The following is a 17,503-nucleotide window of genomic DNA, read 5'->3' as shown; positions in this document are numbered from 1 at the left end:
TACACAATAAACCAAGCCCTCATGTTTGTAATGATCAGTATAGTCTATATAACTGTAGAGAAAGGGAAAATGCATGCCAGATCAAACCACCTTGTCCAGGAGGTGTCCAGAGGGACATATGTCCTTCCACTTATATTTAATTGGTCAGAACTAGTCACTTGGCCTCAGCCTAAGGGGAGGAAAGCTGGGAAATATAGAGGAGTGCATGGATACATGGTGAGCATAATAGTTTCTGCACACTGTGCCATATTTCCTAGAAAGCTTTAGTAATATTTATGCCTACGGATGAAAAAAAGAGTCTAACATGGCATATTATAAGATATAAAAAGTCCACAGCCTACTTGCACAGGGCTGTCAAAGTGTACCTGGTACTTTTTGCTTTTTATAAATCTAAGATGAAAGCTCTACCTATCTCAAACACAGGAATGGAATGACTTTCTTTTTTTATTGCTGCTAAGATATCGCACAGTATGAATTATTTTAATAGCCTCCCTCATTCTGCAAAATATTAGGGCACAATGTAGAATAATATATTGAGGTTATTTAAAATTTTAAGAGAATAGAAAAATACATATTGTATATTATGACCACCAACCTGCTATGTTGAAGCCTTTTGCTTCTCGGCCTCCAGTAAAATAAGCTCAGTGTTCTAATGTTCAATCCCCGTGTAAAGCAGTTCATCACAAAACTATCACCCTTACTTTAGCACAATTGGCCATCACTATTCACATAAAACAGAAAAATAAGTTGCCATGGAGACAAAGCCAATTCTTCTCTCCAGAATGGCTGATTCTTCCAAGTCAGAACAGATTTTTACCAGAAAAGTCACATAAAGTACTCACAGAAACTGGCAGTCCAAATCTGTAGCCAGTAACTGTACAGGGTAACCATGTATAGATTATCATTCAGTAGAATACAAAAACAAATATTGCACTAAAAGATAATCCTATGTAATCACTATTTACAAAATAAAACCCTATGTCCTTCTAAACAGTGTAGAAAGTTTAAATTATGTTTTCTACCTCTACTTAGTGTTTTATTAATGGGGTGACCACACTGTTTGACCTATTTGCTAAAATTTGCTAGACCTCCAGGAGAACATATGGACATCCATATGGGTTGCTGTAATGTAATGCCATTATTCTAAGGATGAAGTAAGGTATAAACATAATTTGCATTCTTTTCCATCCTTCCTGCAAACCTTTCATTAGTTTCATTTTTAATTCAGACATCAGAAGGGAAGATATTACCTTGCTACCAAAGCCCAGATGCCAACTAATTACTACAAGAGACTCCAGTCCTGAAATGACAGGCCAGGCCTCTGAACACGCTCCATCTTACTCAGTGACCCCACAGTAGTGATTAATAGGTTGACTGCTAAGCCCTAATGAATGTGTCAGATCTTAGGTGTTCTCTAGGCTAATGCAATTAGCATTGTGTTGAACAGAATATTTCAGCTACTTGCTAGAGAGACTCATTATACTTCATAGTAAACTATGTCTTTTCACCTTATGCTCTTCAAATTTTTTTTTATAATCATCAACCTAAAAGGCTCCTATAAATATATTTCACATAGTATGAGAAAATTTAAGTATTTTAAAATCAAATAGTGATTTCCTTCTAGAACAGTGAACCCCTGTGTTGTATATAAAGTGAAGTTGTTTTCAGAGATGCTTGTTAAAATGCAAGTTTCTGAACTCTAACAACAGAAATCCTGATAAAAGGGGATTTGGGATAAGGCCTAGGACTTCATTTTTAACAAGACTCATGACTCAGAAGCAAAGCATTCTGCAGACCACACTTGAAGAAAGACTGCAATGTGAGTAACAGGACTAATACCTGTGTCTTAGATTAACTGACTATATCAGACTTTTTGTTCTAAATAGTTACTATGTTTCTGAAAAAAAATTATCTGCATCCACATTAAGAAAATTATTTCCACATTAGATTATAATTTTAAATGTGCCAATTATTTTTGTTTAAAAGATTAGAAACTAATTATCAGGATAAGACATAGATGTTATTTCCAACAAACTATGTAAACGTGTAAGATCTATATTCAACAGTAGACATGGCAGGTAAAAGCATTTTCATCCACTGGACAATGGGCCTAGAATTGTGTTTCCAGTTTTAAAAGAAGGACCAAAGGTGAGCAGAATTTCTGCAATTCCTGACTTTTCTCTATGGCCAGAGATGAAACGTTTGCATGTTTTAGCCCCGATAATGGAGGACTTTAGGCAATATTCCAGGTACTTACTTGGATCTCACCTAGATATTGCCATCATCAATTACTAAATACCAAGAATTTGTATGTATCTAGCCTTGCTTTCACAAAACAAGCATATATAAAATCCCTGTTAATATTTAACTTAGACATATTTTATTCATCTATCACCCTAAAAATTTTAAGGCAGCTTTTTCCAAATTTATAACTATTTTAACAAACTACCATTTTCTTCATGAATTTCAGAAGAGTTCTTCTGTGCTTTTAAAAATTTATACCATATATATTAAAATAGAAAAATAAGTATGAATAAAATAAAAACATTTATTTGTAGTAAATACAGTATATTTACTTTTTATAATTTCATACTGAGATTTAGTGGTTTGAGAAAGTTAATTATGCCATTGTTCATTCTAATGTTCCTTTTAGATCCAGCCAGAGGGTGGAGGGCTGTCATAGGCAAGTCTATAAACACATGCTTCTTTTGTTCAATGGAGAATATTGAGATACCAGGCTCTGACTAGGACTGGCTGGATGTTATGTAGTTCTGTTTCTTCCTTTGGGAAGGCTGTATTTCCCAGCATCCATGGCCCCTAACTCTGGGTAGGGCGGTATAAGAGTTCTGATCAATAGAATATGTACAGAAATAATGTTTATTCCTCCCAGGCATATCCCCTAAAATAGTCCATATGATCTTCCATGCTGTCTGCCTTTACTATTTGTCCAGCAGATGGAGCAGATTTAGGGAACAACATACAAAGCCTTGGGTGATGGAATAGCCACCTTTTGAAACATTGCTTCAGCAAGAAATAACCTGTATTGTTTTAAGTCATCGAGACTCTGAGGTCTGAAAACTGACAGAGAATGTAAATTAAGATTTGGCTTAACTAAAACAGTATATAAAATTTTGTCCTACTGATGAGTTAGTCAACTATCTGCTCAATAAGGAATTATGACTATATAAGACCTGAAGTTCAAATTCAATGGACTTATATTAATTCACTAGAAGAGACTGTTTCAATTGTATTTAAGAGGCAAGAAAACCCTCTACATATCTTAATATTAGCACGTTTTGGAGCTGAAGTCAAGATGACTGTGTGCTGCTCTAGCAAAACATTATTAAACAACACCTGTCCCACAGGATACAGGAATACCTACTCTACAATACCTACTGTTTCTATAGTCACAAGAAATAACATTCTTACAATCTATAAAGCAACTATCCAAAGGAGATTCACAGAATGTGTGTTAGAAGCAGAATTTTCCATTGACACGCCCAAATAGTATTTAAAGGATACCTTTTGACACTGGAAGAAAAATGCATGTTTAACCTAACCAAATGGATAAGGGAAATATATGCTGTATTAATATAAAGTCACTATATATAAAAAGTAGAAGACACATTCCAACACCAACACACATAAACACACACACACACACACACACACACACACAGACACACAGAATTACTTCAGGATCAACTGTTTACCTTCGTAGTACAACAAAAAGATAATGTCCTAAAGAATAGTTGTTATGTCACTGAACAAATGACGTTGGTGGAGGTGGTATGCAAGCCAATGAGCTGAAGTGGAAAGAATTGAATCAGGTTTATAGAAGGCCTGGGCTAGATCTGGCTTTGTCACTCTCTAGATGTAAAGAGAAAGATATGAGAAAGTCAGAGACCATAGGTGTTAAATGCTTGGAGTTACAGTCTCTGTTTACTACTAACAAGTTGTTTGACTTGGGAGAGCTATTGTATGTATTTCCTCAGCTATGGAATAAAGAGAAGATAATACTTATTTCACGGATCATTAAGAGGATTAAGTCATATCACACATATTAAGTACTTAGGCCTTGGGTGAAAGTAAATATTACTAAATACTGGATATTATACTAATGTTATATCTCCATGACTAAGAGCCATATTATCCTTACTTGAAAAATAAGAAATCACAGAAGATAATTGATATAATTTCTTTAAATGACTATAGTCTGAGTCTATATCTATCCCTTAAAGTCAAATATCCACTTGAAAAATAAAAACGCTAAAAGACATATTTTAAGTAATGACTTTCAAAAAATTCTACAAGAGAGTCTGGTCTGCTATGGAGATTGATTTAAAGAAAATAGGTGACATAATAAGGCACCAATAATTCCAAATTTGTAACATTTAGAAGTGGGATGGTACTTTGATTTATTCATTATCCTTCATGACTAATACCCTCATTTGAACATAGAATGTAATAAGATAATTTCCAAGCAACAATTTAAGTTAAAAAGATGTCCTATTTAATGAGCCTTATAGAGATAAATAATTATTTCAGTCACACAAATTTGAATGGGTCTAGAATGTACATGTTAACCCTTCATTTTTGCAGCTTAAAGTGATGTACTTTCTGGGCTTATAAACTGTCAGCAACTTAAATTTTCTTCTCATTCAGAAGAAAGCATTTCTACCAGAGGTAGCAATAGTGAAAAATGACATCAGCAATATGTTGTGGACTTTATTTCAAACTAAATGAAGTAGCTTCACTTGGAAATTCCATAATTTAGTAAATCTTGCTTTGTGCTTATAAATTCTTACTCAAACAAATCCTCCATTAAGACTCAATTAGAAGCAAATAGCTTAAGATGCTGAATCACTAAAATCATTAAAATTTCAGTTCTAATTATACTTTTTATTGGTTTTAAGTGACTATAACATAAAAACAGGGTTTTAATATACCAAGACACTACATGTAAAACATTGTGACATGGAGGAATTATTTTCTTAATTCAGGATTCTATTTATTGCAAGAAGCTTACCTCCTGCGTACATAACAGCCAGCATAATGGATGAAATCCATGCTATTTCACTGTAGGTAGTGTGGAATATTTGCTGAATTTCTTTGAAGAATACGGTGACAGCTTTGGGGAATGCATAGGAAAATCCAATGGAGATAAAAGCTGCTCCAACCACAATCCAACCCCATCCTCCATCTGGAGGTGGATGCACAGGTGGGGCACTTGGCATTGGTGGCATTTCTGCTCCTCTAATGGAAATTCAAGTAACCTATATTTAAAAAATGAAATAACAGTTTAAATTTTATTTCCCCTTTTGTTTACCACTCTTGATAGTCACTAAAATAGTACTTTCTAGTTAAAACTACAATATGATTTTTCATGAATATTTTTCACAGTCTTATACTCAGAAAATTACCAGAAAATGTACAAAAAAAAATCGATGCAAGTTATATACCTTGATTATTGTGGGCTAAATATTTAAATAATTTAATTTGATTATTGAAACAAAAATTACTCAAAGTGAAGTATTTAGATCTGAACCGAAGTACCATTTTACATTATACATCAGACATAGCTCTAAGATAGATCTCATACATATTCTACTTCAATCACCAGTTGTTTTAACCTCATTAATTGATACTTTTGGTCTCATTTTTCCTTCCTGTTTAAGGCTAAGCCAAGGAACGAAATGATAGATGCAAAGCCTTTTGACATGATCTATTGGCTTTTTTTATTGCTTTCTGTTGTCTACGCTTTTTGATGATTGTAGAGATAATTCTAACTCACTTTTTTCTTTTTCTTTTTCTTTTCTTTTCTTTTTTTTTTTTTTTTGAGACAGAGTCTCACTCTGTGGCCCAGGTTGGAGTGCAGTGGCATGATATTGGCTCACTGCAACCTGTGCCTCCCAGGTTCAAGCGATCCTCCTGCCTCGGCCCCTAGTAACTGGGATTACAGGCAGGGGCCACCATGCCCGGCTAATTTTTGTATTTTTAGTAGAGATGGGGTTTCGCCATGTTGGCCAAGCTGGTCTCGAACTCCTGACCTCAGATGATCCACCCACCTCGGCCTCCCAAAGTGTTGGGATTACAGGTGTGAGCCACCACATCCAGCCCCCACTATTTTTTAAAAATAAAAGTTATATATTTAAGGTATAAAACATGTTTTGTTATACATATTCATAGCAAAATGATTACTACAGTCAACCTAATTAACATACCCCTCACCTCATAGAGTTACCACTTTTCTTTTTTGTGCTCAGAACACCTGAAATCTATTCTGTTGGCAAATCACCAGTATACTATACAGTATTACTAACTATACTCACCCAGTAGTTCAAGGCTGCAGTGAGCTCTGATGGAGCCATTGCACTCCATCCTGGGTGACAGAGATAGGTCCTATCCCTAAAATGTTTTTTAATTAAAGTAAAATAGCTAAATAAGACTTTTAATTGCCACAATGATTTGTACAGAAAATATCTCCTTTTTAAACATTTTTTATAAATATATTTTACATGTCTTATTCATATACATCAAAAAATTAGCTTTTCTGTATATTTGCTTGTATCTATTATATATTTATGGGGTACAATGTGATGTTTTGATATATGTTTATTTTTTAAAAAGCAGTCTCAAATTACTCTTTTATAGGAAGTAGAGGTATAAATGATAAATGCACCTACCATTCTATTAGACAACGTAGGTGAAACAAATTTTAAAAATTGTTAAATGGTATAAAAAAGGCAAATCCTTTTGATTTTTCTAAGAAATTACAATAAAGTAAAATTTAAAGTTATTCCTGACTAAATGCACATATATAAAATATGGCTTTAGATACAGTGGCATTAATTTGATGGAATAGTTTCAAGAGTTCAAATTACTTATCTTATTGAATTAATGCATGATACTCAAAGTAACCTACAATGTAATCAATAGGTATACAAAAATGGATAAGGGGATCTTACTCAATAAATACTGTGTACTTATTATACTAAATAAATGCTTTTTATTTTCAGTAAGTATTTATTCAGTTTAGTTTCAATAAAAGCCTTTTAAGGTATTTTTTCTATTTTTTAAATGTGACAAATTTCAGAGATATTAAGAAGCCTGACTTAAGTAAAATAGTAATAGCAGGGACTGGATTTCACTAATCACTGCTAACTCTACAGATAATATACATAGAATTAGAAATAAGACTACCGAGTGATGTAATTTAGGGAGAAAAAAAAGCAAGCAAAAAAATCCTCGGCATTATTATTACATCCTCTCTGCATATCCGTAGTATTCTTCTTATTGATCAAAATGGTCATAGGCATCTGATTTTCAAAAAATGAATAAAATAACTTGAAAGATTTTTTATAGGTATACATTTGTATGTTAGAAGCCTACCAAAAAATGTCATGGAAACTATAGCGACACGTTCAAATGAAAGGCTTTAACCACAAACAAATAATGCACATAATGTAGATCCTAGTCAATCACAGTAATTGGGGCAAAGCCACTTCTATAAGTTAATGTCGTGCAGATGCTAAAATTGCTAAAATCAACCCCAAATACCACACCTCTCAAGAATTATTTTGAGCTGGTTTGTATGTCTTCAGCATATGTACAGCTTGCTTTTGTAATCATTTTTGCTTTCTTAGAAACATAAAAGTTTTCTGTCTTCTATCTATCTATTCATCTATTAATTGGAAGATAAGTTTATTTCTCCTAGGTCATCAGTTAACCTAACATGATGAATTTACAGCACATGTGCATTGGAAATAGTATCTTTGAAGATGTATAATATTTAAGGAAAAAAGAAAAGGAAATAAATATTGTAAGTATTAGCGAAACCAGTTGAAAATAGCAAATGATCTTTGAAAGTTGTCTAAAGAATCTGAATCTATATATTACTAAATTTTATTACTATATTTTAAAGTACCTATTTTATTGCTTGAAAATTAAAAAAAGAAACCCTAGAAGAATACTGAGGAAATACCAAAGGACATTTATATGGTAAACTACTCTTTGTTGTATAATCAGCGTGTAAAAACAGTTATGGGGCTTAAAGTCCTCACTCTGCAGTTTTCCTGCTTGCATAAAGAAAACTAAACCATCTTTTATTACTAATTCATGAGTTTAAACTATTGCAGTTTTTATCACATCTGCTATAGTAAACATTCAGAAATACAACTGGATGATTTATTTTTCACTCACTTCAAAGATCATAAATAACATTTCTAAGTAATCTTAAACTCATATTTTAAAATAATAATATCAATACAAATATTATAATTTGTTAATATTCAAATCATGTTATAAATATGGGATTTCCATTTTACAGACAGGAAACTACGCCCATAGGAAAGTAAAGAGGTATGTGCAGACTCACACAATAAATAGGTGTCAACACTAGTATAAATTCTATGAATTAGAATTTTCCCAGCATTTAAATATGCCCCACCTTAAGAAATGTATCACTCTTATATTAAAATAATTTGAACTTATAGGCCCTTTAAAAACATTCTGCTTGGTTTGCTCCTATACAAAGAATAAAATAGAAGACAGAATGTACACACACACACACACACACACACACATATATACAATTCTATTTTCTAAAATTCTAGTTTATTATGAAATTGTAAATTTAAGCCTATTTTCCTTTACATGGTTTCATCTTGTGGCATGAAAATTAAGCATAAGAGCTTCAAATGCTACGAATACTGGCTCCATCATTTACTCTGTAACACTTAGTAAAGTAATAAAACTGAGTCTGTGGTTTCATCTGTAAAAACAGGATAATAACTATATTTAGTTTATAAGGTAATTAAGAGCATTGACAGAAGACTACATGTAAATGGCATGACTAATATGTACTAGACAAACTTACCTATCATTATCCTAATTTTTCTTAAAATTATACGTAAAATGAAGATGAGTAAAGATCTTAAAATTACATTTTTGAAGAGAAAAAATATATATGTGGCTTTCCAAATTACGTGTCTTTTATTACATTTAATGTAGAAGCTATAACTTTTAAAAGCCAAATCTTAAAGTGAGATTTGCATGACGATCTCATCTTGAGTGTCAAAAAAATTGCATGAAGAGTACCTACCTCACAAGAGTAATATAAGAATTAAATGAAATAGTGTATGCTTGCCTCAGGTTAGTGATCTGCACATAGTTAAGTGTTCAATAAATCATAGTTGCGGCTGAATGTGAAATCCTCCAGAGTTTCTCTAAAAATATTAAATAATTTTAGGATCTCCAGAAAATAGCAATAGCCATTTTTAATATAAACACCTCTGTGTGTGTCCCTCTCTGACCATATCGCTCTTTCTCTACAAAAAAGGCAACAACTATCCCGATTGTATGATTGCTTTGAACTTAATTTTATTTATACTTTTACCATATATGTATGTGTATATGTATATGTGTATGTGTTCCTAAATTTATATGTAATATATAAACTAAATATATTATATTTTATATAAAATTTGCATTACCTAAAATATATATAGATCAAAGTCAAAATTTAATTCTTAATCATTAATAATTAAATAATAATTATTTAACACAATTATTGATATTTCAAATATATATTAAATTTTATATATTATATGCATGTAATAATATGCATATGACATGTAATCTTGGAAACAGTTTTTTAATTTAATAATTTTAGATTCAGACATGATGCACATAGACTTATAAATCTGATGTCACAGAGTACAGTCGATTCTCATTATTCATGGAAGCTGTGTTCTATAAAGTCACCATGAACACTGAACTACCAAATGCTGAACCGCTGCACATAGTAGAAAAACAAGGTTAGGTTTCTGTAAGACTCTGATCACATTTTCATCAACCAATCAATACAAAACCTTGTTTTATGTGTGTTTCTGTTTAAAGACACCTTACTTAATACATACTGCTGATTCACTGACATTGAACTTACAGCAAATAGCGCTGTAACTCATGTCTGGATGAAGCTTATCTAACACAAATATTTTCTCTATAAGACACTTCACAGTTTTCTTGTACTGAGGAATGCTAGACAGCATTTCAGCATTACTCTTAGGGACCATTTTAAATAGCAAGATCACTAGCAAAAAGCACAAAATGTGAAAAACATGGTATTAGACTATAAAAAGAATACTGGTTTACAGTATGAGGGAGAACTAAAACCAGAAGGCAGGGTCTTGCCTTGTTTGACTTCAGCTGGGAATGTAAGTGTTGCATAACAAATTTTTCTGCTGTTCTGTGCATGTCAGCAAATGATTGCAAAAGTGCTGTGAATCACAAATTTCTGTGGATATGCAAATTTACAAATATGGAACCACTCATAATAAGGATTGACCATATGTCATTTCTGAATATACATGTGTATGTATCTATATCTCTATGTAACCCATAACTAAGTATGTATAGAGATTTGGACTGTCTCCAGTTAGATGTCATTATACTCCTGTGAACATTCCTGTACTTTCCTCTCTTGGGGCATTTGTGCAAATAATTCTTCAGAGATACTGGATAGGAATTATAGAAGATTTATTGTAGAAATTTACACTGAAACCAGCAGTGCATAAGAGTTCTCCTTGCCACATATCCTGACCAATGCATAATTTTTAAATTTTTTCTAATGCAGTAGACATGAAAAAATTCATTGTGGTTTTAATTGGCATTCTGTGATTACTAATAATTTTGAGTATCTTTTCATGTAGTTAGAGCCATTCTGTTCTTTAAATATCAGTTCTTTTATTTTACTAGTTATGCTTACACCAAAGGAAAAAAGCTTCCAACTTGTCCTTCTAAAATTTGGAAGTTTAGGCATCATATTTCTACTTCAGTAATTACCCTACACATTTAGAATAAGTTTTCACTTAAAGATTAAAATCAGTAACTATTTATCATTTGCCAAAGATATAAACACTAATTAGTAATTTAAAATTTAAAAAATAAAAAATACGTAAAGAAAAACATGTAAATCACCCACAATCCTAACACTAGAGTAAACTATTGTAAACATACTGGTGAATACTCTGCTATAGCTTCAGTTATACATGTTTACATAATACATTTTATCCAATTGAAAATGACAACAATTTTAAGTTATATCAAAATTACGTGTATAAATATGTACTAAAAGAAAACAACTTCTAACTCATTAAGTATTGCTAAATAATTTCACAATCGGATTATGATTCTTCTGAATCACTTTTTGAATCACAGTTTGCAATAGCTGTGTTTTCTTACACAATATCCTCCTCTGGCCTATAAAGAGCATCCACGGTTTGGCATTTCTACAGAGTACTCCATTACTGTCTCTAGGAATTTCTTCCAAGCTGCTTATGCCATTTTAAATTTTGACACTGATGTTCTTCATCTTACCAGAAAATATCAACAGAAGATATTCAGTGAACAACAGAACTTATATTCCTTCATCTAATGGTCCACAAATGGTTTATTGACTGAAATATCAAAAGACTGAAACTGCCCAATCATGATCAGAAACAATTATTAAAATGTGCATAGGCATAGGCCATGACTCTGCCGTTCCTGCCACCTTAGCAACAATGATCATAAGATGCCATCCAGTGTAAGACATCTTCATTTCAAAGATGTTAAAATGTGAAATATGTGCTTCTTAGAATTGAAGAAACAACAAATGCAGTAAATATTTACCTGTATATATGTATATTCAGTGTGTGTATATATTTATGTATATAAATTTAATAAAAATGTGCTATATAGAAGTACAGTTCTAAGATTTGAATATCTCATTTATTTGGATTTCTTTAAAAATCATAAATAGTTGCATAATCAGTTTTAACAATATTTCACTGGTTAATATTCTATAAATTATTTCATAAAAAATTCAGGACTGTTTAGATTCTTAACTTATCTCAATATTATAAGCTATTGTAATAAGTACTTTTCTTATAGTTCTGATTTCAATGTGAATCATAGGAAAACACAGATTTTTGCTCCAAATTCCTGATTCTCCCAATGAATAATTTGGAAACATCTACAATATTGTTGCCTTCAAATAACATTTCTACTGATTTATTTACTACCCATCTTTCCCAACAGAGTCTAAGGTAACAAGTCAATTATTGTATCCCAAGTTCTCAGTATAGTTATTAGCATATAATAGGGTAAATAAAAGATAAATTGATCAATAAATAGCTATAAATATTTGAAATTGGAAAAAGAAAACATTTCACCCATTATGCCATCTGCTGTCATTTTATCTCTGTAAGTATGAAGTTTCAGGTTTTGTTTTGTAACAAAGATAAAGAGAAATAAACCGAAATAAAATGTTAGGCCCATATATGTTTGTTTGAGGCAGACTTTTTTTTTTTTTAACAGTCTTTTCTAGACAAGGGCAGCAATATCAAGGCAAATGCTGGTAGCAATTATGGTATAAGTGCTTGAGACGAGGTTGGCTTCAGATAACATCCTAAATGAAAAGTAAAGGAAGGGAATATTTGCTAAATGTATCTTGACTACAGTATATACAAGTAAATGATGAAGCCACCATCCAAATTCAGAAAAGGACTAAAAAAAGGAAGCATCAGAAAAACTGAAAGAAGTAAAAATGGATAGTAATAGCATATACTACCAGCCCTTTCCTTCAACTGTTCCCATTTGTCTATCTCAAATTCACATACACACGTGCACCCACGTGCATGTGCACATGCATACACACAACAACATATTCACCTCCTCTAAGTATCAATCATATCCCCAGACATATTTGAATGCACAAATGTTCTTTCTTTAACAATTCTGAATGACAATAGGTGACCTGCACATCAGCCTTCCATAGATAATCAACTGTTTCACATTTCTCTACATTCCAGCCTGAAGGAATATCACCTAGGAATTCTGATTTCTATTCCCTATTAAATTCATGTTTTCCTAATGTACCGCATGTTCATTCTCTGAATTGTCAACTACTTAAATTGTTCCTGCTTTGTTATAAAAGTGAAGCTATTTTCTCAGATGCTACACAAATCATTCCTTTCAAAAGTTTCTTTGCCTTTAAATAAAAAACATATGATTAAGCGTTTTTTTCTCCTTAATCTTTTCTGTTTTTATATTACTTTTTCTTCCACAGTTCATCAATTTATTTCTCATTTTTATGATATTTTACTCTCTGTTTTCAGCATATTTGCTTGATTTGAATGATAACTATGGGTTCCACTGTGCAAGGCGCCACTCACATACTTCTTCATTTTCTTATCTACTACTTATTTTGTTTTTCTTCATATGTAATGACATCTTATGATCTCTTAACTGATCCATTAGCAAAGAGACCCAAACTAATCAATTCCAAAAATTCCAATTCCAACATTGTCACCTCTTCCTTATTAGTGTGACTCTTGAGTTGACCAATTGTCAAGATCCAAGTCATACACACTCATTGGCTTCATGCCTTTTTTTCCTATGCCCAATTCTGTAATATTTTAATACAATTTATATCTGTTGTGTCTTATTTCTTTTAATAAGCACAGCTTGTAAGCACAGCCAAGAAAAACAGAGTTAAAAGTATAGTTTTATGTGTTGATAGATGTCCACTTGAACAGATTTCTTTGGATTATACGTGGAATCTTTAAGCCTAGTCACTATACTTTGAAGAGTGATATCTGAAGGCAATACAAAGGAAAAGAGGTAGAGTAGATTTTGGATTATCTAAAGAAATAGAAAAACAAATTGTTACATGCATATTTGAATTCAATAAGCCTAATTAGAGCCACTGCCTTTAAATCACCTCAATAAATTTTGAACGTCTTTTAATAATTGGCAAAATTGAATATATCTTTGTCAATACAATAATAGAACTAAGATATGACTAAAATGACCAAACATGTGCATGAGAAAAAATTAAAATAAAAAGTGTAAGATTAAAAAAATTAGGTTTTGTTAAAAAAAAACAACAGTAGATTACAAGCCTATGATTATAAGAAAGAAAATTCTTATTGGCATTCACTATCTGTCACTTAAATAATTACCTATACTCATTTAAATAATTTTCTCTAAAATTTAATTAATTAAATTAAATATCCATTGACAATGAAAATAAAAAATTAAAATATAAGTATTAGAAATACTGTCAGTAAAATACATGGCTTATAATAAGACAGACTGGGTTTTAGGAAGGAAACAAAAATTATTTTAGAGATCTTCTGATTTAGAATTCACACTTCCTAATCAAATTGGGGTGACAGAAAAATATGCTAAATCTCTAATCCATCTAATATCTTTGTTTCAATTTAAATATGGTGCTGAATATATAAAATTTAGTACCTAAGAGTTTGTTTTGTTTGGACCAAGGCTTCCTTTGCCTAGATCAAAACTAAGAAAATATCAATACTTTCAATTAAATAACGAGTGTCTGCCTTATATCCAGGGCCACCTATTCTAAAGTGCTGAACAAAAGCAATACAGCCACCAGGTCAAATGACGTTTGTATGAGAGGATGAAGAAAGTGTGATCTGCATGCCAAGTCCATGAGAAATGGAGGGTGGGGACTAGGAAGACTATGAGTAAAGAGGCTTAAAAGTCAGAGATAAACACTGAGAAATTCATAAGGATGGAACTAAAGGTCTAACCTGTGCTAGGAATGAAGAGTTCACACTAAATGGGTCTCCTGGGCCTGGGATTAGAGCAGTGAGAAGAGGCTTCTACGTCAGTTCTGGTCCTACCAGGAGGCTTCAGACCCATTGGTGGCTTTTTAAAGCTGGGTAATTCGAGAATAGCAGCTCCATCCCACCACAAGTCACCAGCTCATCCAAAGGTAGAAAACCTTTATATTTTGAGGAAATGTATTTTCCATCTATTTCCTCTGGCAGGGAGAACTTCCCTGGCTTCAAGGCAAAGCCTCAGAAGAGAGCCTGAGGTATATCTAAAAATTAGGTTTTGATCTTCCAGTCTATGTGCTTAATTACACTCATAATTTATACAGGCTCCATGTGGCAGCCCTCCAAGAAAATAAAAAAAAATTAATATAATTTACACAGGCCAGCTTAGGGACCAGATAAAGGAGATCTTGACAAGTCCAAATTATATATGCTCACCAACATTTCTGTGAAATTTCACAGCACCTTAACATAATTGACCCATTTTCTTCCAGAAAGACTAATTCACATCCAGAGTTCCTTTCAACAAATGGGTAAATAATCCAGGAAGACTCTGCTTGATAGTTATATCTATATTAATCTATGTTACATCCTTTTCTTTACATATATTAAACTATCATCATATATTTCATATACATTTATGCAGATATATTTATACAATGCATTTACTAATCTTTAGTTTTAAAAATGAAAGGTACTGTTTTAGTGGAAACATTAAAGATGAGGAAACATAGAAGCAGAGAATAGTATAGTTGTTTCCAGGTGACTAGAAGAGGAAAATGGAGAGGAATTAGTCAAAGAAACAAAGATAAATTTACGCAGGATGAATAGATCTTAGAGATCTACTGTACAGCATAGTACGTGTAGTTACCAATACTCCACTGTACACTTAAACCATGTGGTATGAGGGTAGATCTTATGTTGTGTTCTTTTCAAAATGTAACAATAATAAAGAAGGCAGGAACAAACTTTTGGGTGTGGATATATTTAAGGCATAGATGGCAGTGATGGTTTCATGGGTGCACACTTATCTCCAAACTAACCAGGTTGTATACATTATAGACAGCTTTTTGTATGTAAATCATACCCCATTAAAGTGGTCTAAAAGTTTTTTTAAAAAGGTAGTGTTTTAGAGTTTGTGTGTCTGACTACAAAGCCTGTAGAAAACCAACAATCCTTAAGCCAACGAGAAGGCTTTCCTTCAATTTGGAAAAACCATTATTTAGAGGACTGCTTCCTGAAGTCCAAGTAGGCATAAAGCTTATTCCCCCTACAAAGGTAGCTTTAATTATTATAGCCAGAAGTTGGGCTTTGCCATCTGCTAATTTTGATCCTTAGTAATCACACACATGCCATATGATTTATGATGGGCTTTACTTATAACTTAAAACAATGTTTTAGAGCTTTTCATTTTTCTAAAAATACAAATAATTTATTTCCATAATCCCATGAACTCCAAGGAACTGGTATTTTGAATCACGTTTTATAGATGAGGGCATAAAGGATCAGAATTGCAAAGTGACTTTTTTAAGTATAATGTCTAGTAGGTGACCAAATTGCTACCACAACTAGCATTTTTTTTTATTAGGGCCTTTGTTGCTGATTCCACTATAACACAACATGAAAGCTAACTCTTCCTGCATACAATTACACTCCTTCAGTTTTATTCCTCTGGGAATTTCCAAATTTCAGTTCTTGCGCATGTCCATTCTGATGGTCTTGTTCATCAGAATTTATATTCTTATCTTTGGAATTCAAAAATTACAACTATCCTTCAAAGTCTTTTGAAATTCATCATCTTTTCAGCTTATTTACACCTGGGCTGTCCATAATGTTTTTGAGTGTATAGGCTCCAATATAATATCACTGTTTACAAGAGTGACCTGCAAGTGTTTTTCAACAATTTATGTGGTGGGATGGACTGAAGCCCAATAACTTCGCCTTTTCTTTTAGAATCAATACAGGTTGATTAAACTATGGAGAAAAATATGTAAGACATAGGAGTAATGATGTAAGGAAAAATATGTAAGACATAGTGATGATCCAGGCTACACTATAATATTTTATTCAAGGCTCTTTCAGTCACATAAAATATTAGAATGTTCCTTTATTTATTTTGTGAATAATCTTTCTTCAACTTTCGAAACCTAAACCAGCATGCCTCCATTCTATGAAGTCTTACCAATATTCCATGCTATCCAGAAGTTTATATTTCAAAATACAGTTTAGAAATAATGTACTCAGCAAACTAAGTCCCAAAATAATCAATAGTTCTTAGACTATTTGTTTCACTATAAATTCCTCTAGAAGCCCTACAGTTAAAGCATGAGTTTTTCTCTACATCCTCCTTATACAGTGTTTATAAGTAGTAAGTTATATTATATGAATTATAATATATAGTAGTAAGTAGTAAGTTATATTATATTATATGAATTTAATATATTATATATATAATTATATATATTAATTAATTTGTTCTCAAAGAATAATTGTCTGGTTTTTTAGCTATTTTCTTTTTTTATACAAAAGGATATAGCAACATCAAATTAATGTACAGTGTTTAAGTTTAGGTGACAACTCACCCAATTTTACAACAGAAATTAAATTGAACCAAATCTTTTCTTTCTCAACATGTAATTAAATTAAAATTGGACTCTAATCCCGAGAGGCTATTTTATTCTTCAAAGTGGACCATCTCTTAAATCCTATTGACTAATTTACTTTGACATCTAGACAAGAGAGATATCAATAGTGCATAGCCCACAAAATGTCAGTAACACAAAACCTGTTTTTAGACTAAACTATTGCAGTGGTTAAATGACTTTGAGAATGCTAATTGGCAATAAGGGTCAAACTAACTAAAAATGCTT

The 17,503-nt window shown here is 32.1% G+C and overlaps 1 protein-coding gene across 6 annotated transcripts in view; it reads right to left on the bottom strand.

Moving 5' to 3' along the window:
• The window catches only part of SLC16A7 (solute carrier family 16 member 7), a 182,774-nt gene that overhangs the window by 62,427 nt on the left and 102,844 nt on the right, over window positions 1–17,503 (bottom strand). For all 6 annotated transcript variants that reach the window (XM_054444064.2, XM_063672852.1, XM_063672853.1 and 3 more), the window contains one exon: window positions 5,030–5,276. In XM_054444064.2, the coding sequence (XP_054300039.1) occupies window positions 5,030–5,246 (217 nt within the window). In that variant the 5' untranslated portion in view covers window positions 5,247–5,276. The remainder of the gene's footprint in view (window positions 1–5,029; window positions 5,277–17,503) is intronic.

This window comes from Pongo pygmaeus, chromosome 10 (assembly GCF_028885625.2).
Source record: "Pongo pygmaeus isolate AG05252 chromosome 10, NHGRI_mPonPyg2-v2.0_pri, whole genome shotgun sequence".
NCBI lineage: Eukaryota > Metazoa > Chordata > Mammalia > Primates > Hominidae > Pongo > Pongo pygmaeus.
Note: the sequence above shows the minus strand (reverse complement) of the source record. Positions and strands in the feature narration are given on the sequence as shown.